This window comes from Marmota monax, unplaced genomic scaffold (assembly GCF_021218885.2).
Source record: "Marmota monax isolate L192 unplaced genomic scaffold, Marmota_monax_Labrador192_F-V1.1 WCK01_AAM20220418_F8-fsc00013, whole genome shotgun sequence".
NCBI classification, from domain to species: Eukaryota; Metazoa; Chordata; class Mammalia; order Rodentia; family Sciuridae; genus Marmota; species Marmota monax.
The window spans coordinates 18384687-18409312 of NW_026692202.1; the positions used below are offsets into that span (position 1 = coordinate 18384687).

The 24626-nt window shown below is 41.8% G+C and overlaps 1 protein-coding gene across 1 annotated transcript; it reads right to left on the reverse strand.

Annotated features, from left to right (window-relative positions):
- Positions 1 to 12142: 12142 nt before the first annotated feature.
- LOC124084921 (ADP-ribosylation factor-like protein 5A) lies at positions 12143 to 13124 on the reverse strand. Its single transcript, XM_046432379.2, has one exon. The coding sequence runs from the start codon at positions 12907 to 12909 to the stop codon at positions 12385 to 12387; it is 525 nt and encodes a 174-aa protein (XP_046288335.1). The 5' UTR covers positions 12910 to 13124; the 3' UTR covers positions 12143 to 12384.
- Between the last annotated feature and the right edge of the window lie 11502 nt (positions 13125 to 24626).

The window sequence follows — 24626 nt, forward strand, 5'->3', positions numbered from 1 at the left end:
AGTGGAGGTAATAATAGTACCCACCTCCATGTTAAAATAGAGGTTAAATGTTAATACAGTATACATAAATCCTTATCACCATGCCTGGCCTAGGGTAAGGCTTCAGTAAAGTACTGAAGACATTAAGGATCATTGGTACTTTCATTTAATCATTAAGCACCTAAATGATCTCAGTTGCACTACTGTTACTTTAATAAAAGGCAAACCCTCTCTGTGGTACACATGGCCCTACATGATCTGGTCCCTCTCAGTCTCTCGAACCTTATCCCACATTACTCTTTCTTATTTACCACATTTGAATCAGACCAGATGTCATTCTGTTCCTGAAACACATCAAGTTCACTCTCACTGTAGGGCCTTTCCATAGACTAGAAAACAGAAAACAGACCCATATGCCCCATGCATCTATTCAGCAAGGAGCATTATAGTGAATATAAATTAATCCTGACTTCTGAGTACAGTATCAATGTTATTCATGAATATATATGAATATATATATATATATATATATATATATATAAACATGGAGGTGGGATATATATATATATATATATATATATATATATATATATATATATATATATTCATGAAAGGAAAGAAACAGGCTTAGTGTTACTCAGTTTGGAGTCCAGTTCCTATAAGTGGGAAATCCACTTTATAAAATTAACAGGCTGAGCATAATGCTTAGGATCTCCTGGATATAAAGAGAACTCTATTTGGATATCCAACTGTTGAACCCTATTTTTCCAATGAAAAACCTGAAGTTTAGAGGAGTTAACCTTGCCAGAAAGAGCTCATAACTAGCAAAGCTGGATCTCAAAGCTAAACCTGACCCAAGAGCTCTTCTCTTTTACTGCAACCATTTACCAACTTCAACACAGGTTCTCTCCTAAGTCTCAGAGGCTGTTAGATCCTGTTCCAGCCCACTGAAGAGCGTTCAACTTGATGGGTCATTCAGAAAGACTTTGTCAAGCAGCTGAGCTTGTTTCACACACAGATCTGATACAACTTGCCTCCCCAGAAGAACATCTTGGAGGGACCAGCCTGGCCCACTCTGCCCCACAGGTCTTTGGCTCATCAGGCACTGGGTCTGCTGAAAACCCAATATCCCACCCTGCATCATCCTCACACTCTCAGCCTCAACTTCCCATCCAGGGCCTCTTCCCCTGTCTCTGCACAGCCCTTGGCACACCTCTTTTTGTTCGTTTGTTTCTTTTAGCTGGCTTTAAAAAATTTGGATTTTTTACATATACATGACAATAGACTATAGTTTGACGTATTATACACACATGGAGTATATTTTATTCTAATTAGGAGCCCATCCTTGTGGTTGTAGATGATGTGGGGATTCATTGTGGTATATTCATATATGAACTAGGAAAATTATGTGCAATTCATTCCACTTTCTTTCCTATTCCTATACTTCCTCCCTTCATTCCCCTTTGTCTAATCCACTGAACTTCTATTCTCCCCCTTCACCCTCTTGTTGTGTGTTATCATCCACATATCAAAGAGAACAATTGACCTTTGCTTTTTGGACCTTGAGATCTTGTTTGGAGGTTCTAGCAGAGGACAGCAGCTACTCTTACATTCTTGACCAAAAAATGGTCCTCCTCTATTCAAAAAGGTAGTTCTCTTAAACTCAGCACACAGCTTCTGGAGGGATGCACATGGAGCAGTGAGGGAGGAAGGGAACACTTGCCTAGCCAGCCAGATGAGCTGAATCAACCCTGGTGATCAATGGGGTGACAGATGTCACAGCCAGATTGCCCTCGTATCTGACCTTTGCCTTTTGGGATTGACTTATTTCACTTAGCATGATAGCCTCCAGATCCATCCATTTACTGGCAAAAGTCATAAAGACTTTCTTCTTTATGGCCCAGTAATTTTCCATTGTGTGTATATATACCGCATTTTCTTTATTCATTCATCTGTTGAAGTGTACCAAGTTTGTTCCATATCTTAGCTACTGTGAGTTGAGTTGTTATAAACATTGATATGGTTGTGTCAATGTAGTATACTGAATTTAAACTCCTTTGGATATACACCAACAAATGATATCATCAGGTCAAATGATTGTTCCATATGTAGATTTTTAAGGAATCTCCATATTGCTTTCCACTGCTTTCAGCTTTCTTCCTTTACCAAGAATCTCTTGGAAGCAACTGTATCTCTTGCTATTTAGAACCACCCAGGGAGCTTGTTTGAAATGCAGAGCCCGAAGCCCTCTCCTGGATCTACTAAATCTGAATTTTAACAAGATCCTCAGATAATCTATAAGCCTATTAAGGTTTGAGAAGCACTGATCTTGCTCATTTCTTGAAAAATCAGTATCAATTCCAAAGGTAACAAATCAACCCCATTGTATCTATCTGTCAGTTCAATTTCTCAGCTTTTACATGATCAAAGCATCTGCTTCTAAAACCAACAGACATTTTTAGCAACTCCACTTGGACTTTACTGCTTCTTCCATAAACCCAGAATTTCTGCACAGAGGTAATTAACAAAACAGAGATGGTAGACCATCCTTTATAAAATTTGGAAGTGTTATTCCCATGTCAATTAACATGAGTCTTGGTCATAGCACATTATTGTTACTGTTGAATAATATATTATAAATAGATATGAGTTGGGTACACTGTTCATGGATAGAGGAGTATGGTGGTTTCCATTTTGAAAATAGACTTGGCAAGCAGGTAAATTTGATCATAGACTTCTCCTGCCCAGTCCTTGTGTTTTCTTGATATTGTTGCTTAATTTTGTCCAGCCCTCAAAACTCAATGCTGGTAGAATAAAACAAAGTTAAAATAACCTATTTTTTATTTCATTAATGAATTCAACAAAGATTAAATCTATTATTCTACATCACAGAGTGGTTTAGTTTCTTAAACCTAAATCTGCACACTGTGTAGAAATAGTAGCAGTAATAAACAATAGCAATAATGATTGAGACATATAATCACTTTATAAATATTACTTCCAGATATGTAAAAGTCAAATATTATTTTCATTTTCACCTTCTATAATACCAAGCTCCAGTCAATGATATAGTGATCATAATTGAACCTCACCAACAATTCAACTAGACAAACCTCTGTGTCTGCATACACACACACACACACTAAATAACAAAAATTTTCATCAAACATAACCACATCAGAGACTTCACACTGAAAAAGTCACATTCAAAAGAGACATGTGCAAAAGGTCAAGTGGAAATTTCCCCTTTCCCACCCCTTGTACCACCAGTGCCTCTGCTATTGGGGTTGTATTCTTCAAGAAGGAGGTTGCCGGCAAGCATGATCACTCTTCCTGTCTGATCTACAGAAACTATTTTAAGAAGAAACAAGAAAATAAATGCAAGGATTCAGGGAGGTGGGAGATAAATGATTCCATCATCTGAGGTCAAGTATAGATGATATCATTTATTTCCTATATAAAACCAAGCCAAAATCACTAATTTTTTTTAAAAAAAAGAAAAGTATTGCCATGTCTGGTAGCACATGCCTGAATTTCAGCTACTTGGAAGGCTGAGGTAGGAGGATCGCAAGGTCAAGGTCAACCTCAGCAATTTAGTGAGGCCCTGTTTCAAAATAAAATAAAAAGGCTGGGAGGGTAGCTAGTAGAAGAGTACTTTTCTAGCATGCATGAGACCCATGGTCAATCCCTAATACAGAAGGAAGAAGAAAGGAAGGAAGGAAGAGAGGGAGGGAGGGAGGGAGGGAAGAAATAAGAAGAGTATTACTTGTTACTTGAAATGCCTTCTCTCCTATCTGGTTTTTCTGTTTTGTTTGAATTACCTCCTCAATTAACCTCCCATTACTCCCAAAAAGTGGTGAGAAAAATTGAGAATATCTTCTCCCTTTAACATAGCCCAACAATATTCAAAAAGGCCAACTTTTTCTGATATTCCTTCACTTTCCCTCAGGAATTAATTCTGTTAATAAAGCTTAGGCCATAAAATTATGCTTTGAGGTAAATATTAAACTAGACCAATCCAACAGTGGGTAGACATTCCTTTCCAGGAAATGAAGTGAAATAATTAGAAAAATCTAGAAACATTTTCCCCAGCCCTGGCTTCCTGAATCACCTTCCTTTCTTGTTTAATTTCCTCAAAGTGCTTTTTATGAAGTTCGTGCTTTAATGAGGAGTCTTATCTTGCCCTAAAATAATTGACCAGGTGAAAGCAGTTCTGTTCTAATTCTGCCTCTTGGAACACTGCCTTTTGTCTCTTTCTTTCTATTCTGTCTTTCAAAAGAGTTGACTGAACCTCTCATATTTGTTATGTTAATATAGAGCAATAAGAATATGTGTTCAAAGTGGCTAATTCTGCCATCTTAAATGAAAATTCTATCCACGAAATGTTTTCAAATGGCCACTTATCTATAATTTTAAAGCATGAACTATAAGATTAAGCCAAATAATTTTTATGCGGGGGGGGGGGGGGAAGCACCATTTATACAGAGTAGTTTATTCTGATTTTTTTGTTCTAGCCTCCCTTCCTCCTCTTCCTCAATTTTTCTGTCTCTACAGACTGGATATTAACTCTGAATGGTTGGGGACATAGACTTAGGTGTTACTTTAATAACTTTACACTAAGCCAAAAATGCCATTTACAGCATTTACAAGGAGCCCTCCATGTTCCAATCAATTATAGTTCTTCTGCTCTGGACGCCAGCACCAGATGTTATATTTCCCACGAGCTTTTGGCTAAGATAGTGCCAAAGGACCAAACAGAAATCAAAAAAGCAGCAAAGACATGAAGCTTACTTTTTTTTTTTTTTTTCAGCTCTGACTTCACATTGGTCCAGCATTAAAGAGCAGAAATTGTGTAGGGAAGTTGACTATCAACAAATGTCTGGTTCTTTGAGACTGATCTGAGTTTTCCACTTGCAAGCTTTTAAACTCTCAGAATGCAATGCAATACCTCAAAGTGTTCTGTGCAGGAGATTGGCCTTGAAGAACTTTGACTTCCAATATAAAGCTGGGGTTGGAGGTCAGGGAGGGCCCATTGCTGTCCTCTTAAAGAACTTCATCCAGCATATGTCCTGTCTATTTAAACAAAGAAACTCAATGTGGCCTACAGAACATTAAGAATCTCTTTTGCTGTTTCAGAATAGGGAAGTGTTAGAAATCCTCAGGTCAGGTGATATGGAGGCCTAAAAGCCCTGATTAACGATACCAACATGTTTACAAATAATCCCACCATTCAAAACAAGCTTTTGGTAAATTCAGTCTTGAGCACTCTTTTTCCCATAATTTAACCTAATTTTTTTTTATTTGACTCCATTTTTCAAAGAGGAAGAGTTTGGATTTAAAGTTTTTGCCCCTCCATCTCTACAGTAAAACAAAGACAATGTTTTATTAAAGTACACATAATCAAGACCACTCAAAGCTCAAACCTTATATGTAGGTACAACCTGCTTATGCTGGCCTGATTCTAGGGCCAAGCCCTTAATGCCTGTTACCAAAGCAGGCACTAAGGAGAGTGGAGAATAGGTTTTTTTCTTGCCTTGAAAGAGAGAAGTGAGGGGCCCCAACCCAAGGCTGGGGAAAAATAAGACACAAAGAAGAGGTAAACTGAGAAAGACAGACGCCCAATCTTACAGCACATGGTCATATCCTATTACAACACTTTTTTATTTTAGCACAGACTTTAAAATTATAATTAAAATTATTATTTTTAATTGATTTTATTTTTTAAATACATGACAGCAGAATGCATTACAATTATTACATATAAAGAGCACAATTTTTCATATCTCTGGTTGTGCACAAAGTGTATTCACACCAATTCGTGTCTTTATACATGTACTTTGGATAATGATGTCCATCACATGCCACCATCGTTGCTAACCCTCTGTCCCCTCTCTTCCCCTCCCACCCCTCTGCCCTATCTAAAATTCGTCCATTCCTTCCATGGTCCCCCTCCTACCCCACTGTGAGTCAGTCACCTTATATAAGGAAAACATTCAGCATTTGTTTTTTGGGGATTGGCTAACTTCACTTCGCATTATCAAAATTATAATTAAACCTACTGCAGATAGATGACAGCAACCGCTCTGCCCGTACCAAATCGAATTGTCTCATGATGTCATCAGTTTTGATGGCTGTTTTTCTTCTTTGCTTCATCCTTGTTTCCCCATTCCCCAGGCTATGTTGTTCTTTCACTAAACTTGGATCATTTCTCCGTTGCCCTTGTTCATCTCTTGGCTTCTAGTCCTATCCCTTATCTAATCCATGCTATACCCCATGGTTGAGCTATTTTCCTGAAACTTCATTATATCCTCTTGTTTTCCCTAGTTAAGAATAAGCAATGACTTCCTGTTCCCCACACTCATCTGTCTAGGCTTCAAGCATCCCTCATTTTACAGCATCATTCCCCACCACTCCCAGCTGATATCCTGTAAAGATGGTTTGATAGTTTTCTATTGCAAGTCTGTTGTGTTAGGATTCTAAGTGGCCACTTGGAAGGGGATAAACTGACATCTAGAGAAAGGAAAAGCAGCCACTCATTGGACTTAAGATCTGCCAGATATATATATATATATATATTTTGCTCTGTACATGAGCTGAGAGTAGAGATATCTACTGCTTAGACTAGAAACAGGAATTCAGTGGGGGGTGTTCTTTTTTGGCTGGAACTTGGAAACTGAGCCTTCTCTGGGCTATGGTGGAGACTAACCTTGAGGCACCTGGCTCTATGCCATATTAGGTTTGACATAAATTGGCTGCCAACCTAGGATCATGGAGACAGAGGTCAAGCATCATCTTAACAGAGTGAATAAAGACACTTCAGAAGCTAAGTGGATTCCGTGGTCTTCTCTGACCTTCTGTCCTGTCATGAGCCATCTATGTGCTGTGTGTGGACTATGTTATGTATTGTAGCTTCCTGAGGAGATAAGTCTGGAACTGGGAACTCCCTTGGGCACTCCCCACAGGGATCGACAGCCTGATGCAGGTGAACTTCCCCCTCAAGTTCTGCCTAAGATCCCACACAGTACCTGAGATGGGTGTGACCTGCCAAGATGTCAATCAACCTGACTGCAAGACATCACAAAGCAAGACTCCACCCTTGAAACCTTACCTTTAATAAACCACCTTATCCCTTAAATAAACCACCTTACCCCTTAAATAAACCACCAGAGCCATTTTGTTTTTGTCTAGTTCAAGAACCCATGTGGTCTAGATCTATCAGGGGCTTCACTTTTGTAAATATATTTCTGAGTATGTTTTATTATTTGTTAATTATTTGAGATATTTAGACTTAGGGTGGCCATTTAGGGTAGCTTGGATTCCTCTGGGCAGAAGAAACTCCAATGAGATGCTGGCCATCTTCCCCCCAAAACTGTCCTATCCCTGTAACTCCCACTGAGCCCCCTTCATATCCCATCATTATCTATATCATTGAAATTACCCCATGTTATGTTTCCTCAACTGTCCCTACTACTTTGAGCACTCATTGCACAATGCCTGATGTGTTAGTCAGCTTGGTGTCACTATGATCAAAATAATTAACAAAAATAACTTAGAGGAAGAAAGATTTATTTTGACTCATGGTTTCAGAGATTATCATGATTTTCAGAAGATTATCATTATTCCATGGCCAACTGGCTCCAAGGTAGAAACATCATGGAAGAGGATGTGGTGGAGCAAAGCTTTACAGTTCATGATAGCCAGGAAGCAGAAAGAGACAGAAGGTGGCCAGGGACAATGTAGTCCCCAAGGCCCACCCCCAATGACCTCCTTCCTCCAACTATGCCCCACCTACCTATAGCTTTCATCACCTGCCAGTAAGTCCATTCAAATTATTAATCCATCAATGGATTAATCCACTGATGAAGTCAGAGACTTCATAATCCACTCTTTTCATCTCTGAATGTTGCAGCATTGCCTTACACATGAGATTTTTGCGGGACAGTCCAGGTCCAGCCATAACATCTGATATGTGGGACAGCTCAAAAAAATGAACCAAACAGTTGTAGAAGGAAAACCAGGGTAAGAGTAGTGTCGTTTGGAAGCATTCCTTGTGAGCAGGACTCTGACATGTCTTTCCTCTGAAGAGACCCTCTGGACTGCACACCAAATAGGGACCTGCTGAGTGAGAAAGTGACTTTAATGTCTTTTGCATCTTCTTGTGTCCCTTTCATGTCTTTCTCAGATTAAATGTGAAAGCCCAACACTATTATTTCTGTAACTCCAAGAGCTTTATTTTCAAAACTAATAGTTAAATTTATACCACTCATGGGGGCTTTGATTTTAAAAGCTTCCGTATATGAAATATCCTAGTTTGTATATTTCATCCTTACTTTAATTTTTCAAGTATGTGAAATTTTATTTTTTTTAAATTTTTTATTGTTGGTTGTTCAAAACATTACAAATTTCTTGACACATTATATTCCACACTTTGATTCAAGTGGGTTATGAACTCCCACCTTCACCCCATACACAGATTGCAGAATCACATCAGTTACACATCCATTGATTTACATATTGCCATACTAGTGTCTGTTGTGCTCCACTGCCTTTCCCATCCTCCACCATCCCCCCTCCCCACCTCTCCCCTCCCCTCCCCTCCTCTCTCTCTACCCCCTCCACTGTATAACCCTGAGGGTCTCCTTCCATTTCCATGCAATTTCCCTTCTCTCTCCCTTTCCCTCCCACCTCTCATCCCTGTTAAATGTTAATCTTCTTCTCCTGCTCTTCGTCCCTACTCTGATCTTAGTTACTCTCCTTATATCAAAGAAGACATTTGGCATTTGTTTTTTAGGGATTGGCTAGCTTCACTTAGCATAATCTGCTCTAATGCCATCCATTTCCCTGCAAATTCTATGATTTTGTCATTTTTTAATGCAGAGTAATACTCCATTGTGTATAAATGCCACATTTTTTTTATCCATTCGTCTATTGAAGGGCATCTAGGTTGGTTCCACAGTCTTGCTATTGTGAATTGTGCTGCTATGAACATCGATGTAGCAGTGTCCCTGTAGCATGCTCTTTTTAGGTCTTTAGGGAATAGACCAAGAAGGGGAATAGCTGGGTCAAATGGTGGGTCCATTCCCAGCTTTCCAAGAAATCTCCATACTGCTTTCCAAATTGGCTGCACCAATCTGCAGTCCCACCAGCAATGTACAAGTGTACCCTTTTCCCCACATCCTCGCCAGCACTTGTTGTTGTTTGACTTCATAATGGCTGCCAATCTTACTGGAGTGAGATGGTATCTTAGGGTGGTTTTGATTTGCATTTCTCTGACAGCAAGAGATGTTGAGCATTTTTTCATGTACTTGTTGATTGATTGTATGTCCTTCTCTGAGAAGTGTCTGTTCAGGTCCTTGGCCCATTTGTTGATTGGGTTGTTTGTTCTCTTATTGTCTAATTTTTTGAGTTCTTTGTATACTCTGGATATTAGGGCTCTATCTGAAGTGTGAGGAGTAAAGATTTGTTCCCAGGGTGTAGGCTCCCTATTTACCTCTCTTATTGTTTCTTTTGCTGAGAAAAAACTTTTTAGTTTGAGTAAGTCCCATTTGTTGATTCTAGTTATTAACTTTTGTGCTATGGGTGTCCTATTGAGGAATTTGGAGCCCGACCCCACCGAATGTAGATCGTAGCCAACTTTTTCTTCTATCAGACGGCGTGTCTCTGATTTGATATCAAGCTCCTTGATCCATTTTGAATTCACTTTTGTGCATGGCGAGAGAAAGGGATTCAGTTTCATTTTGTTGCATATGGATTTCCAGTTTTCCCAGCACCATTTGTTGAAGATGCTATCCTTCCTCCATTGCATGCTTTTAGCCCCTTTATCAAATATAAGGTAGTTGTAGTTTTGTGGATTGGTTTCTGTGTCCTCTATTCTGTACCATTGGTCCACCCGCCTGTTTTGGTACCAGTACCATGCTGTTTTTGTTACTATTGCTCTGTAGTATAGTTTGAAGTCCGGTATCGCTATACCGCCTGATTCACACTTCCTGCTTAGCATTGTTTTTGCTATTCTGGGTCTTTTGTTTTTCCATATGAATTTCATGATTGCTTTCTCTATTTCTACAAGAAATGCCGTTGGGATTTTGATTGGCATTGCATTAAACCTATAGAGAACTTTTGGTAATATCGCCATTTTGATGATGTTAGTTCTGCCTATCCATGAACAGGGTATATTTTTCCATCTTCTAAGATCTTCTTCTATTTCTCTCTTTAGGGTTCTGTAGTTTTCATTGTATAAGTCTTTCACCTCTTTTGTTAGGTTGATTCCCAAGTATTTTATTTTTTTTGAAGATATTGTGAATGGAGTGGTTGTCCTCATTTCCATTTCAGAGGATTTGTCGCTGATATACAGGAATGCCTTTGATTTATGCGTGTTGATTTTATATCCTGCCACTTTGCTGAATTCATTTATTAGCTCTAATAGTTTCTTTGTAGAGCCTTTTGGGTCTGCTAGGTATAGAATCATATCATCTGCAAATAGTGATAATTTAAGTTCTTCTTTTCCTATTTTTATGCCTTTAATTTCTTTCGTCTGTCTAATTGCTCTGGCCAGTGTTTTGAGAACTATGTTGAACAGAAGTGGAGAGAGAGGGCATCCCTGTCTTGTTCCAGATTTTAGAGGGAATGCCTTCAGTTTTCCTCCATTCAGAATGATGCTAGCCTGAGGCTTAGCATAGATTGCTTTTACAATATTGAGGTATGTTCCTGTTATCCCTAGTTTTTCTAGAGTTTTGAACATAAAGGGATGCTGTACTTTGTCGAATGCTTTTTCCGCATCTATCGAGATGATCATATGGTTCTTATTTTTAAGTCTATTGATGTGGTGAATAACATTTATTGATTTCCGTATATTGAACCAGCCTTGCATCCCAGGGATGAATCCTACTTGATCATGGTGCACAATTTTTTTGATATGTTTTTGTATCTGATTCGCCAGAATTTTGTTGAGGATTTTTGCATCTGGGTTCATTAGAGATATTGGTCTGTAGTTTTCTTTCTTTGAAGTGTCTTTGTCTGGTTTAGGTATCAGGGTGATGTTGGCCTCATAGAATGAATTTGGAAGTTCTCCCTCTTTTTCTATTTCCTGAAGTAGCTTGAAAAGTATTGGTATTAGTTCTTCTTTAAAGGTTTTGTAAAACTCTGCTGTATACCTATCCGGTCCTGGGCTTTTCTTAGTTGGTAGTCTTTTTATGGTTTCTTCTATTTCCTCAATTGATATTGGTCTGTTTAGGTTTTCTATATCCTCCTGACTCAATCTGGGCAGATCATATGACTTAAGAAATTTATCTATGCCTTCACTATCTTCTAATTTATTGGAGTATAAGGATTCTATAGTTTCCTTATTCAACTTTTGTTTGGAAGATCTGTCCAGTGGCGAGAGAGGTGTGTTGAAGTCTCCCATGATTATGGTATGGTGGTCTATTAGACCTCTTTGGGTAGACATGTTTCACACAATAGATTTTAATTAAGAAGAAATCACTTGATAGTTTTAATCACAATTTATGATTGATTTATAAGTGGATTAATAATCTATTCAATAATTTAGACCAATACAAGGATTAATCTGATCAATGCTCCACTGTGCAATTCTGTCAACTGGGTAAGCCAAAAATTTGACAGATATTTCACTTAGTTGGATTACACATTTCTATGTGTGTTACTGATCAACAAAAATGGGTATACAATGTCAAGCTTTTTCCTGTATCTTTTTTTTTCTTAAGAACAGCTCAATGATTGGGGGAGAGGGGACGTTTGATTAGTACAATACAGAAAACAAACAGGAAAAGTATAAAATGGCACTTAATACCAATGCCAGTACTTATCTCATTAGGGCAATAACTAAGGATATTACTAATTTTTGCGTTATTTGCTTTTCTTTAGAACACAAATCAAAGCCATTAACTTGAACTTGAGGTATATACATAATACACACACAACCTTAAGTAAAATACTGTATTTTTTTTTCATAACTAACATGACATTTAAAATATTGGAAACAGTATCTGTGCTGATTTGTATTTTGACTTAGTGGAACAAAAAGAGAACAACATTCAGTTGGGGAGGGGTATACTGATAATAAAGCTCTTAAAGTTCAAAACATCTTCCTCTCCCTTTGTACTTACCAGAGGCTATACATTGTCCTGAGAGGATTCATTGAGAAAAATGTCAATCACAGCTTTAATAAAGTACTTTGAAAGGAACTAATGAGAAAGCAAATTGGAAGATGAGACTCCCATCTTGTTTTCAAATAAGTGGTCTTAATTTTTCTTCTTATAGAAAAAAATTGAAATCAGTTTATTATAAATATATCTAAACCATTAATTTTTGCAGCTTTCAGGTAAAGTCCAGCACTTTGTTTATACAAAGTCTATGAGAAGAGGTCAGTAGAGATCATCTAATCTTAAGTCATGACATCATCCATTCAAGTCCTTGGCATAATCCCTCGCCAGTAAGAGCACAGTATGCCTGGATATGCCACTGATTATCTTTAATAGAAGTTAGCTTCAAAAACTGGGAGATTTCTGCTACACTCATGCATTCTTTAACGTCTTGTTTATTAGCAAAAATCAGTAATCCAGCTTTTCTTAGGTCCTCATGTGCTAACATTTTGTAGAGTTCTTCTCTAGTTACAGAAATCCTCTCTCTGTCTGTACTGTCCACAACTACTATTACAAACTCCGTGTTAGTATAATAAGTATTCCAGGAAGAACAAAGAGATTCTTGGCCACCAATATCCCACATTAGGAAACGTGTATTATTAATCACTATCTCTTCTTCATTACTTCCTATTGTAGGGGATGTATGTACAACTTCATTCATAGAAAATTGGTAAAGGATGGTAGTTTTTCCTGCATTATCCAATCCAACAATGATAACTTTGTGCTCCTGGTGATTGAACAGTCTCCATATCCTGGTGAAGAGAATTCCCATTCTCGGGCAGCGAACCCCCTCCAGCCACCCGGGCTGCCTGGCCTCCCTTGGCTCAGGCTAAAGGGTAGAGAGACGCACTGAAGCCTCCGCCTCTGCTGCTGCTGCCGTTCCCGCACTGGCCACCGGCCCGCTTCCAGGGAACCGGGGGGAGGCCAAAACCCAGGCCGCCCTGCCGTGCGCGAGGCCCCGCCACTGCCGCCGCGGCACTCGCCTGGCTCGCGGACATCGCCGCCGCGTTGTCTGCGACGAGCCTCGCGGGCCCCATAAATATATATGATTGTTATGTCTTGTTGGTGTATGGTTCCCTTAAGCAGTATGTAGTGTCCCTCTTTATCCCTTTTGATTAACTTTGGCTTGAAATCTATTTTATTTGATATGAGTATGGACACTCCTGCTTGTTTCCGAAGTCCATATGAGTGATATGATTTTTCCCAACCTTTCACCTTCAGCCTATGTATGTCTTTTCCTATCAAATGCGTCTCCTGTAGGCAGCATATTGTTGGGTCTTGTTTTGTGATCCATTCTACTAGCCTGTGTCTCTTAATTGGTGAGTTTAAGCCATTAACATTTAGGGTTATTATTGAGATATGGGTTGTTCTTCCAGCCATATTTGTTTATTTCTGTTACTAAACATGGTTTGTTTTCCTCTTTGATTATTTTCCCCCCCTTTACTGTCCTACCTCCCACTGTTGGTTTTCATTGTTATTTTCCATTTCCTCTTCCTGTAATGTTTTGCCGAGGATGTTTTGAAGAGATGGTTTTCTAGCTGCGAATTCTTTAAACTTTTGTTTATCGTGGAAGGTTTTAATTTCATCTTCCATCCTGAAGCTTAATTTCGCTGGATACACAATTCTTGGTTGGAACCCATTTTCTTTCAGTGTTTGAAATATGTTATTCCAGGATCTTCTAGCTTTCAGAGTCTGTGTTGAAAGATCAGCTGTTATCCTGATTGGCTTACCCCTAAATGTAATCTGCTTCCTTTCTCTTGTAGCTTTTAAAATTCTCTCCTTATTCTGTATGTTGGGCATCTTCATTATAATGTGTCTAGGTGTGGATCTCTTATGATTTTGCACATTTGGCGTCCTGTAGGCTTCTAGGATTTGGGATTCTGTCTCATTCTTCAAGTCTGGGAAGTTTTCTCGTATTATTTCATTGAATAGACTGCTCATTCCTTTGGTTTGGAGCTCTGTACCTTCCTGTATCCCAATGACTCTTAAGTTTGGTCTCTTAATGTTATCCCATATTTCTTGGATGTTCTGCTCATGGTTTCTTAACAGTCTTGCTGAGCTGTCTATGTTCTTTTCCAGTTGAAATACTTTGTCTTCATTGTCTGATGTTCTATCTTCTAAGTGTTCTACTCTGCTGGTAGTATTCTCCATTGAGTTTTTAAGTTGGTTTATTGCTTCCTGCATTTCTAGGATTTCTGTTTGTTTTTTATAACCTCTGTCTCCCTGTATAGTTGATCGTTTGCTTCCTGGATTTGTTTGCGTAATTCATTGTCGAAGTGATCTTTCATTGTCTGATTTTGCTGTCTAATGTCTTCCTTGATACTCCAGATGATCTGAAGCATGTATATCCTGAATTCTTTATCTGACATTCCATCTGCTGCAGCTGTTACCTCTTCTAAAGTTGCATTGACCTGCATTGCTTGTGGTCCTTTCCTTGTCTTTTCATACTGCTTGCGTATCTTTCCTGCAGGCGCGGGCGGCGGCTCTGCTCTCTCCTTATTCCAATTGGGGTGTCGTGACTACCACGCCGGCAGGTCACTGGGCCTGTTCTGGGCGCTGGCGGGGGCTCTGTTCTGCCCCTACTCCAATTGGGGTGACGTGTCTGTCGTACCGGCAGGCCACTGGGCCTGTCCTGCTGGTCGGTCGCAGATCTGCCCACCTTTCGGGCATGGGTGGTGGCTCTGCTCTGCCCCTACTCCAATTGGGGTGTCGTGACTACCCTGCCTGCAGGTCGCTGGGCCTGTTCCTGGCACGGGCGGCGACTCTGCTCTGCCCCTACTCCAATTAGGGTGGTGTGTGTACCACGCCGGCAGGCTCCTGGGCCTGATCCGCCAGTCTGTCGCAGGTCTGCCTACTTTGCAGGCGCGGGCGGCGGATCTGCCCTGCCCCTCCTACCACGCCTGCGGACCGCTGGGCCTGATCTGCAGGTTGGTCACAGGTCTGCTCACCCTGCGGGCACGGGTGGCGGTTCCGCTCCACCCCCACTCCGATTGGGGTCACGTGACCACCACACCGGCAGGGCCTGATCCGGGCGAGGGCGAAGGATCTGCTCTGCCCCTACTCCAGTTGGGGTGATGTGTGTACCACGCTGGCAGGCCACTGGGCCTGACCCGCCAGTCTGTCACAGGTCTGCTTACCTTGCAAGCGCGGGCGGCGGCTCTGCCCTGCCCCTCCTACCACGCCCGTGTACCACTGGGTCGCGGATCTGCCCACCTTGCAGGCGCGGGTGGTGGCTCCGCTAGGCCCCCTCTCCAATTGGGGTCACGTGGTCACCACGCTGGCGAGCCGCTGGGCCTGCTCCGGGCGCTGGTGGCGGCCCGGCTCCTCCCCTCTGGCTCGACGACAAATCGAGGAGACTCGGGTGTCTGTGCCTCACCCCCCCTACCAGGAGACCAACTGTTTCTGTCGCCGCTGGTATTGATGAAGTTCTCTCCTCCACCGCTTTCTGATGACATCAGATCTCTGCCATGTTGGTATCCTATGCGAATGGCAGCATTTCGTTCCCCTTGCCGGGCAACCAAAGCAACAGGTGAGTCCTGACTGGCCCTCAGCAGGACCCGGACCGAGAAGCAGTTTCCGCGGGCTCCTAGCCCTGGGCCAGGGCAGTTCCAGGAGCCAGAACTCGGCCGCTCCGTGCTCGGTGTATGCTCCGATAAGAGTAGGCTCCAAGAAGCAGCCCCCGCGGGCTCAGTTCCGGGAGCCGGAACTCGGCCGCTTAGTGCTTGGTGTATGCTCTGATAGGAGCAGGGTCCAAGAAGCAGCCTCCGCAGGCTCCCCAGCCCTGGGCCAGGGCGGTTCCGGGAGCCGGAACTCGGCCGCCCCACGCTCGGTGCTCGCTCCAATAAGAGCAGGTTCTAAGAAGCACCCAGGCACTGAGCCCAAGCAATCTGTCTGCAAGCCGCAGGCGAATGGCAGCCTGAAATTACCTGTTCTATGGCTGAATGAGCTGCGGTCAGTCGAAAACAGGGATGGTGACGTCAGCTTTCCAACATGGTGGCCGCTGGCCTCCTCTGTGGTCTGACCGGTGTGGAGAACCGAAATGGACCGCTTCCTTCCCCCGTCTCTAACCCAGAATTCAGCCCTGAGTACGGTGCTTGCACGGCTGGCAGAAACTGCAGCGCTGTATTCCTGCGTCGCTATCTCCTCGTTTCCCAGCGCGCGCTGCAGACTCTAGCCGCGGGGCGATTTGCTGAATAAGCAAATTTTAAAATATTACCTTTCATCATGCCTATTAGCCCTTATTTAAAAGAAAACAATTCTACAAACTATTTCTTTAATTTTTTTTCCATCTCAATAATTTTCATTTTTGTACTAAGGTAGTCAGTCAAAGCAAAAAGTGGGGATCTTTTCTCAAAAAAGTAAATAATGGTGGTCACTTGTTGGATCTTATAAGTTTTCCAGGCAAGCTTTTAAAAAGAAATAGTTATCCTTGTCCAGATGGCTGAGTTTACAACATAAAGGGGGAGAAAAGGAATCTCTTGGTAATAAAAGTTACAATGAAGATAAGATCAGTGTGTCTGGGAACCATGGTGCACACCTGTAATCCCAGTAACTCAGGAGGATGAGGCAGGAGGGTTGCAAGTTCCAGGCCAACCTGGGCAACAGAGAGGTCCCTGTCTCAAATTAAAAGATAAAAAGAGCTGGGGATGCAGCTCAGTGATAGTGGGCCCCTGGGTATCAGTGTGCACTAAGCCACACGCATAAATACTACACACATTTGTAAGCATGATATTCTTTCTTTACTCCCAGCTCATGAGTCTCTACTCTGCACTGGTATATTCTGATGAATAATCATCATAACACAAATCCCTTTATCTCTTATTTGATTTAAAATGGAGACACCCCCCCCCAAATTTCAATAGCACAAGCCCCTTATAACTATTAATAAAGTCTAAATTGTCTTGACAGGGGGGAAAAATCACACCAATAAAAGGTGCAGCTTAGTGAAACTATCTTGATGTGAAGACACCTCTATTTTAACACTTTATGTCATGGTCCATGTGACTTTGGCGCATTTGCAAGGTCATCTGTGACTTGACTTCAGATGGGGTGATGGCAGCATCCCGGTAGCTCTCCTAATTGGCAGTGTGGCTGAGGAAAGACGAGCTTGCAGTGACCTCTTTTGCACACAAGATTTCTGTGTGATACACACATACTCTAATTCAGAACTCTGCTTAGTCTGCTGGTTGGAGAAATATGGCCTGCAGGGTCTGACTTCAAAAACAGAAATAAAGAGAACTCCCAATCGTGGTTTCCACTTTGGCCTTAACTAGCTCCTATTGTGCTCCATATGGCAGGACATATGTTTCTTGCTGCACAGATTTAAAACATCTGAAAATAATATTTTCCTGATTGAGCAGCCATTAGCGATGAGGCAGCATTTTCTGAGCAAAGAATTGAGTCCCTGGTGAACCTGAGGGGCAGTGCCACAGAAACAGTGCCACACAGTCACTGTGGCTTATCTCAAATCCAAGAATGACTTCCAGATCCTGAGCATCCTCAGCCCCTTTAGCTACCACCCAGCCCTCCTCACAGCTCAGACACCTTCACTGCTGCCAATGAGATTTACAATTAAATTTTTTTAAAAAAAAAATGAATCCTATACCTTGTGCAAAAATATTGAAATACACATTTTAATAGATGGATTTTTTTGTGATCTCATTTGTGTTTGTCACAAAGCAGAATTTAGCCCTGGAGGGTCTTGTCTATGCTGTGGGTGAAAAGGTAGGATAGCTTTCCATAAATGACTCTGGATTGTGCTGCATCAGGCCTGATTGGAACCTGCAGAAACAAGAGTTCAGATGAGGAAATGTTATAGTTTTGCTGATGGTTGGTTTTGTAATTCCTCAAGATTTAGAAAGGGGAATTGGCTTGAGGGACTTGGGTAGGGAAAATGAGCAGATGTTTGAAGGTCTTTGGGTTAACAAAAGGATAGAGGGCAGAGAGAATGCTGGTAAAGCTCCCAGCTTCCACTTTGGTATTCACTAATTTCTAGTTAAGTCCAAGATAGCCCACTAGTAAAATAAAGGCTGAGCAGGGTGGCTGGAGTATCCCATCACAGGCCTGGGGTCTCAAGGGGTCTGCAGAGGCCACATGCAATCACCGTTGAAAAGCAGTGTCAACTAAGCCAAGAGGTGCCCAGGACCCAGACTAGAGAAAAGGAAAAAGAAAGAGGGAGGGAGGCAGAGGGGAAAGAAGCAGCATCCAAGCACGGGAGCATGCAAGGTATTGTGGCCCTCCTGCCTCCTCATTCACTGTTCCAGACCAGTCGCCTCCCAAGATGACAAGCTGAGCACTCTCCACTCCATTTATGTGTCCCTGCCATGGCACCCAGAGGGTTTCCCCTACTCTCCAAATCTTTTGTTGTTGTTTTTTTTTAATTGCTTTTATTTTTTAAATACATGACAGTGGAATACATCACAATTCTTATTACACATTTAGAACACAATTTTTCATAACTCTGTATATAAAGAGTGTTCACACCGATTCATGTCTTCATACATGTACTTTGGATAATGATGTCTATCATATTCCTCCATCATTGCTAACCCCCAGACTCCTCCCTTCCCCTCCCATCCCTCTGCCCCATCTAGAGTTCGTCTATTCCTCCCATGCTCCCTCTCCCTAACCCACTATGAATCATCGGGGCCGGGCCCCAGCCCCACCTCTTCTGTAGCACCTTCTAGATGCCTTTGATCAAAATTAACCTTTGCGTCTGCTCTCAGTGCTCACCTGGCTTTTCTCTCTTCCACCTTACATTAGAGTGGTCTGTGTGAATGTCTTTTTTCTTTAAAGAGAGTGATGTTTTTATCCCCAAATAATTCTTTTTTTTTAAAGAGAGAGAGAGAGAGAGAGAGGGAGGGAGGGAGAATTTTTTAATATTTATTTTTTAGTTATCGGCAGGCACAACATCTTTGTTTGTATGTGGTGCTGAGGATCGAACCCGGGCCGCACGCATGCCAGGCGAGCGCGCTACCGCTTGAGCCACATCCCCAGCCCCCAAATAATTCTTTTTTTTTTCATTTCACAGCACTCTATAGCACCCACAGAAATTTAAATGTGTCAGGGATTTAAATGATGTGCAAGATGGACAAAATCCTTGTTGTCATGCAGCCTACCTTGGAGACTGATCCTCAAAACATGGTCCCAGGACCTGCAGTGCTGTCACCATCTGCTGGCTTATTAGAAATGCTCAGGTCAATGCAGAAAGAGAGTTGGCATTTTTACAAGCCCTCCACGTGGGTTCATGTGCACATTAAAGTTTGAGAAACCCCGCTCTAGAGGGACAGATGACAACCAAGTAAATAAATGTACAAAAATTTCAGGTAGCAATACAAAAAATTGAAGCAGGATGAGGAAAATAATGGCAGTAGATAAAATGTGATAAGGGAAATTTCCTGAGAAGAAGTTTGGGCAATTGAAGCATCCAACAGAGAGCTATATGCAGTTTTGCTCCAATGGGGTGAATGGAATTAGAACTGAGTCTGTAGAACTAAAGGAATTCAAGTGGGGATGGCGGGCAGTGGGGCAAACTAGCTATGTAGGGAGAATGGGAGGAACTGAGAGTAACATGGGGAAGGCCCTGAAGGAAGACTGGTACCCAAACCTGCTTCAGGTAGCAGAGTAAGGGTGTGGCGAATCCTCTCCTCTGAAGTGTGACCGACACTTCAAACCCCCACCACACTTTGGTGTTTACAACATGCTAGATGTTTTGCTTTCTTGTTTTCTTACTTTTTATTTGGATTGTTAACTCTCTAAAATTAGGAACTAGTGTTTGATGAGCTCTCCGCCCTCTAAAATTAAGTGTCAAAAAAATCACTCTCATTTGAGGTTACATGTCATTGAGTCGATGAAGGTACAATCAATCAGGGAGGGAGAGGTAGCAGAAAAATAAGACAGAAACTCCTGAGACCCAGGACTTGTGAGGAGAGGCTCCTGTCCCCAGGGGAGGTGGTGGCATTCAGCTCCTACAGCACCAACACTCAGTGTGCCCTGGGCCACACCACTCCACTTGATTTTCACCACAGCCTGTGAGGCAAGCACATTTTTTATTGTTGTTGTTTGTTTTTTTAAAGAGAGAGTGAGAGATGGAGAGAGAGAGAGAGAGAGAATTTTTTTTAATATTTATTTTTTAGTTTTCGGCGGACACAACGTCTTTGTTTGTATGTGGTGCTAAGAATTGAACCCGGGCCACAGGCATGCCAGGCGAGCGTGCTACAGCTTGAGCCACATCCCCAGCCCTGTTTTTTAACTCTATACTTCATGTAAGGTAACTGAGGAACAGACGCGTAGAGAATTAGGTTGAGCCTTATGAAAGTGCCCTTTTGGTATATAAAGTTATCAGATGTCAGCACTGTCATGTGGCTTAACCTAACTGTATGCTCAAGATAATAAACTTCTTAAGCGACAGAATGCAGATGCAAATTTCAATCCAACTGCCTGACTTCAGAGCCCAAGTTCAGGGCAAAGCCATTCCTGGAGGAAGGACACTACTGGGAAGCCATGTCATTAAATCTCATTATAATATTCATATAATGAGGCAAGGGAGAGTGAAGAGAGGATTGGAAATAATTGTCTGTGAGAGCCATAGCCATATGGTCTTCCCAAAATACTGAAATTTTAAAAATGAAGTCTTATTCAGCCTCAAAAAGGAATGAAATTCTGACACATGCTGCCTCATAGATGAATTTTTAAGACACTATGCTCAGTGAAATACACCAGATGTTGAAGGACCAACAGCACACAATTCTACTTTTTTGTTTGTTTTTGATGGTTTTACTTATTTTTCCTATTTTTAATGTTACATTATAGTAGGACATACTGATATGATTTATATATTCATACCACATGATTCTACTTACATGAGGAATGTCAAAGTAAAGGGATAGAAGGTACAATGGTCACTGCCAGGGGCTGGGGGAGGAGGGAATAGGGAAATAGTGTTTCATAGGTACAAAGTTTTGGAAGAAGAAGATGAAAAAGTTGTGGTGATGGAGAGTGGTAATGGTGTGAATGTACTCCACGCCACTGAACTGTACACTTGAAAATGGTTCAAGTGGTCAATTTTATGCTATGTATATTTTGCCCAAAAGTGGGGGGAAAAAATAAGGCCTTCTTCTATTCAGACTTGTTCAGTTAGAAGCCTTGTTGGATATTTTGGTGCTGAAAGATGAAGTCTTTTATTACAAGTCTATGTATTTATGATATAAAGCATACCTGTGTATGCAAATGTATTTACATATTTATACTATATGCAAGAATAATAAGGACCACTAACATTTACCGAGCACTCACCTTGTGTCAGGCTGTGACTTATGTCTTAGCATATTCAGAGTCCACAGAGCCTGCAAAACAGGTACCTTGATGATCTGTTTACTTCATATCCATTCTCCTATATGGAAACCTCCAAATCATAAAAAACAAGTACAAAACAAAACAAAACGAAAAAACACTATAATGAAGACTGATTAGAAGCAGAGACTTGGAATAACCCTGATTCTGGTCCTCAGCACATTTTAAAGTGAATAACTCCAGAACCCAGAAAGAGTGCCTGGACTTTTATGATTATATTTCTAAATATTTATATCATCAGAGATTTAAATATGGGAATGTGGAAGCAAAACCAAACCAAACCAATAACATCATGGTGAAAATCTACCCAGATGCATTCTGATGTTTTTTGAGAGGTAGACATGTGACTAAATATAGCCTACACAATCTGGCTATATTTAGAAATGGCCTTTGGTTTGTTTGTTTCACCCTACATGTGGTATCATAGGAAGGGCTCCGCCTTCTTAGATGAAGGAAACTTCACATGATGGTTTTGTGCAGCCTCCCACTTCTGCAGGTAAGGTGACCACCCCTCCCTGTGTACCACCCAAGCTCTTGAGAGCAGGACTCTGTAGTCTGACACTATTGGAACTGGCTGTAGGAGGGTCAATTCTCAGTGTTGCACCTACTACAAAGGAATTGGGAGAAAATGGGTGATGCTCCAGTTCCAGCCCTGCTGGAGGAGGTGTGATGCCTGTGGGTTCTTCAAGAGTTAAGCAGCCCATCCTGCACTTTTGAAGCCGTTGTTTTTTTGCAAGAAGCCTTAGGTGAAAATAATGAGACAAAACAATGCTTTGTGAAAGACAATGACATCCATTCAAGTGCCTCTCATTAGCTCCTTTATACTCTGCTATTTTGCACAGACTTGTATCCAGAATTATCCTGTTCTATTAACCAGTCTGATATAGGCTCAAAAAAAAAAAAAAAAAGCAGGGTGTGTGTGTGGGGACACTTTCTTTTCTTACATGCAGTATGGTGGGGGTGGAGGGGAAAAAATGAAAGCAAAAAGCATCTCTTTCAGTTCATTCAGTCCCAGCTTTCATTGGCTGGAGAGGTGGTTTCTAGTCACAGTCCCATTAGCAGCACTTTTATGAGAAGAACTATTGGCTTCCCAGAAGCACAAATTCCCAAGTGCCTGCTTGAGGGTTAAAATAACTCACTTCTCTAAAATGAAGTAAGCTCCACAAGAGGAGGGAAAAGGAAAAGGGAAATGTCCTTCTGTTTCTTTTCTTTTTATATTTGCATAGTCTGATTTCTGTGGCTATAACTGAAATATCACAGATCGAGTAATTTATAAAGAGTAAAGGTTTATTCTGCTTGAGGTTCTGAAAGCTGGGGAGTTCAAGATCAGACAGTCACATCTGGTGAGGTGCTTCTTACTGGTGGGGACTTTCTGCAGAGTCCCAAGGCAGCACAGGGTTATCACATGGTGAGCATGATGTCCAAGCTCATGTCTCTCCTCCTCTTCTTATAAAGTCAGAGTCCCATTGAATTAGTTGCCAACCCCTTCTGGCTCTTTAACCTTAATTACCTCCCAAGGGTCTCACCTCCCAAATACTATAGATTAATATTCTACCCTCTTGCCATCCTCAGTGGCACATGCCTGTAATCTCAGCTACTTGGGAGGCTGAGGCAGGAGGATTGCAAGTTTGAGGGCATCCTCAGTAATTTAACGAGACCCTGTCTCAAAAAGTAAAAAGATCTGGGGATGTAGTTCAGTGGTAGAGCATCCCTGAGTTCAGTCTCCAGTACTGTTAAATTCTACCCTCTAAATACTTCATAATGGGGATTAAATTTCAACATGAGTTCTGGCAGAGACATTCAAACTGTAATACTTCTTAATGTGATTTGTTACAAGAATCCTTGAAATTAGAAAAATAGCTCATTAAGTTTCTGTTTCCTGCTGTTTTCTGCCCACTTCAACACATTCCTCAGAGATTGCTTCCATTGAGTTTTTTAAATGGTGAAAGAAATCATGCCCACTACTCTCCAAGGAGCTCAGTCTACAATTTAGGAGATTTTGTGGTCAAGACATTGAGACTTTTGGTCTGTGATTCAAGCTTATGGCAGTTCACATTCACAGGACTCAGTGTGAGGGAAACGGCTGATAGGAAGGTGATTTCCTGGCAGAACTGCCTGTGAAACGTGAGGACAGTGGAGGAATTGGCCAACTACTGAGCTGGGGTGGGGGAGGGGAAGGAGATCCAAAGCTGCCTGAACAGGAAGGGGCCCTGGGACAGCCACTGGGAAGCATCCACCAGCAGGCAGCTATCAGACCCAGTAGTTGGGAACACAAGGCTGTTTAACAAATTGTGTTGGCAGGAGAGAACATCCGTCACCAACCACCAGAAAACAGGGTAATCTACTACTGCGCCCCAGGTGAAAAGGCCCAGATGGATGGGTCCACTCTGGTCCCATCCATGGAGGATAATCGGTAGTTCTATCTCTTCCCTTACATAGTCAAAAGCTTGGATTTAACTACTTAATCACTTCTTCTGTGGTTTTATGAGCCTGTGAATATGGAAGAAGGTATATTTACAACTGGGTCTAACAAGAGTTTGAGGCTTCTTATTGCTTCTCCACAGAATTCCAGTTTTTTCCAGAGGAACTCTCTCCAAATATTTCATGACTCCCCTAGAGCAGCTCCCATGTGTCTGTGAAATCGTTTCATTATCACTTCCTTGCAGTGGCTGCAGAAACCAGACAAGGTCCTTTGTGCCTGGTCCCCAGTCACCTGGGCCAAATGCCCGCTGTTGCTGAGTGCCAAGCTGAGCATGCCAGCAGCTCAGCCATATGCACATGACAAGTCATTCATCTGCTGACCCTGTGCCTTGCTGTCAGCATGGTCACCACCTGCACCTCCACCAACACAGAGCCTTCCACCTCACCACCCAGGCAGATATCTGACAGTTTGCCAAGGCTCAGCCGTTCCTGGTGGTGAGTGTAGCTGCCCCTTCCTATTCTCTCCAGGGGTGACCCATAGCAACACCTCCTGGGCCTGGATATCACAACATTTCAACTGAAATGTCACAGCTCTTTCAATGGCCATATTTGTAGACATTTTCCCCCAAACTCTCCCTTGGCAATGGGTGAACACCTCAGCAGGACTGCTAGTATATTCTTCCAGATCAGCACTTCCCAGCAAAGATGCAGAACCTG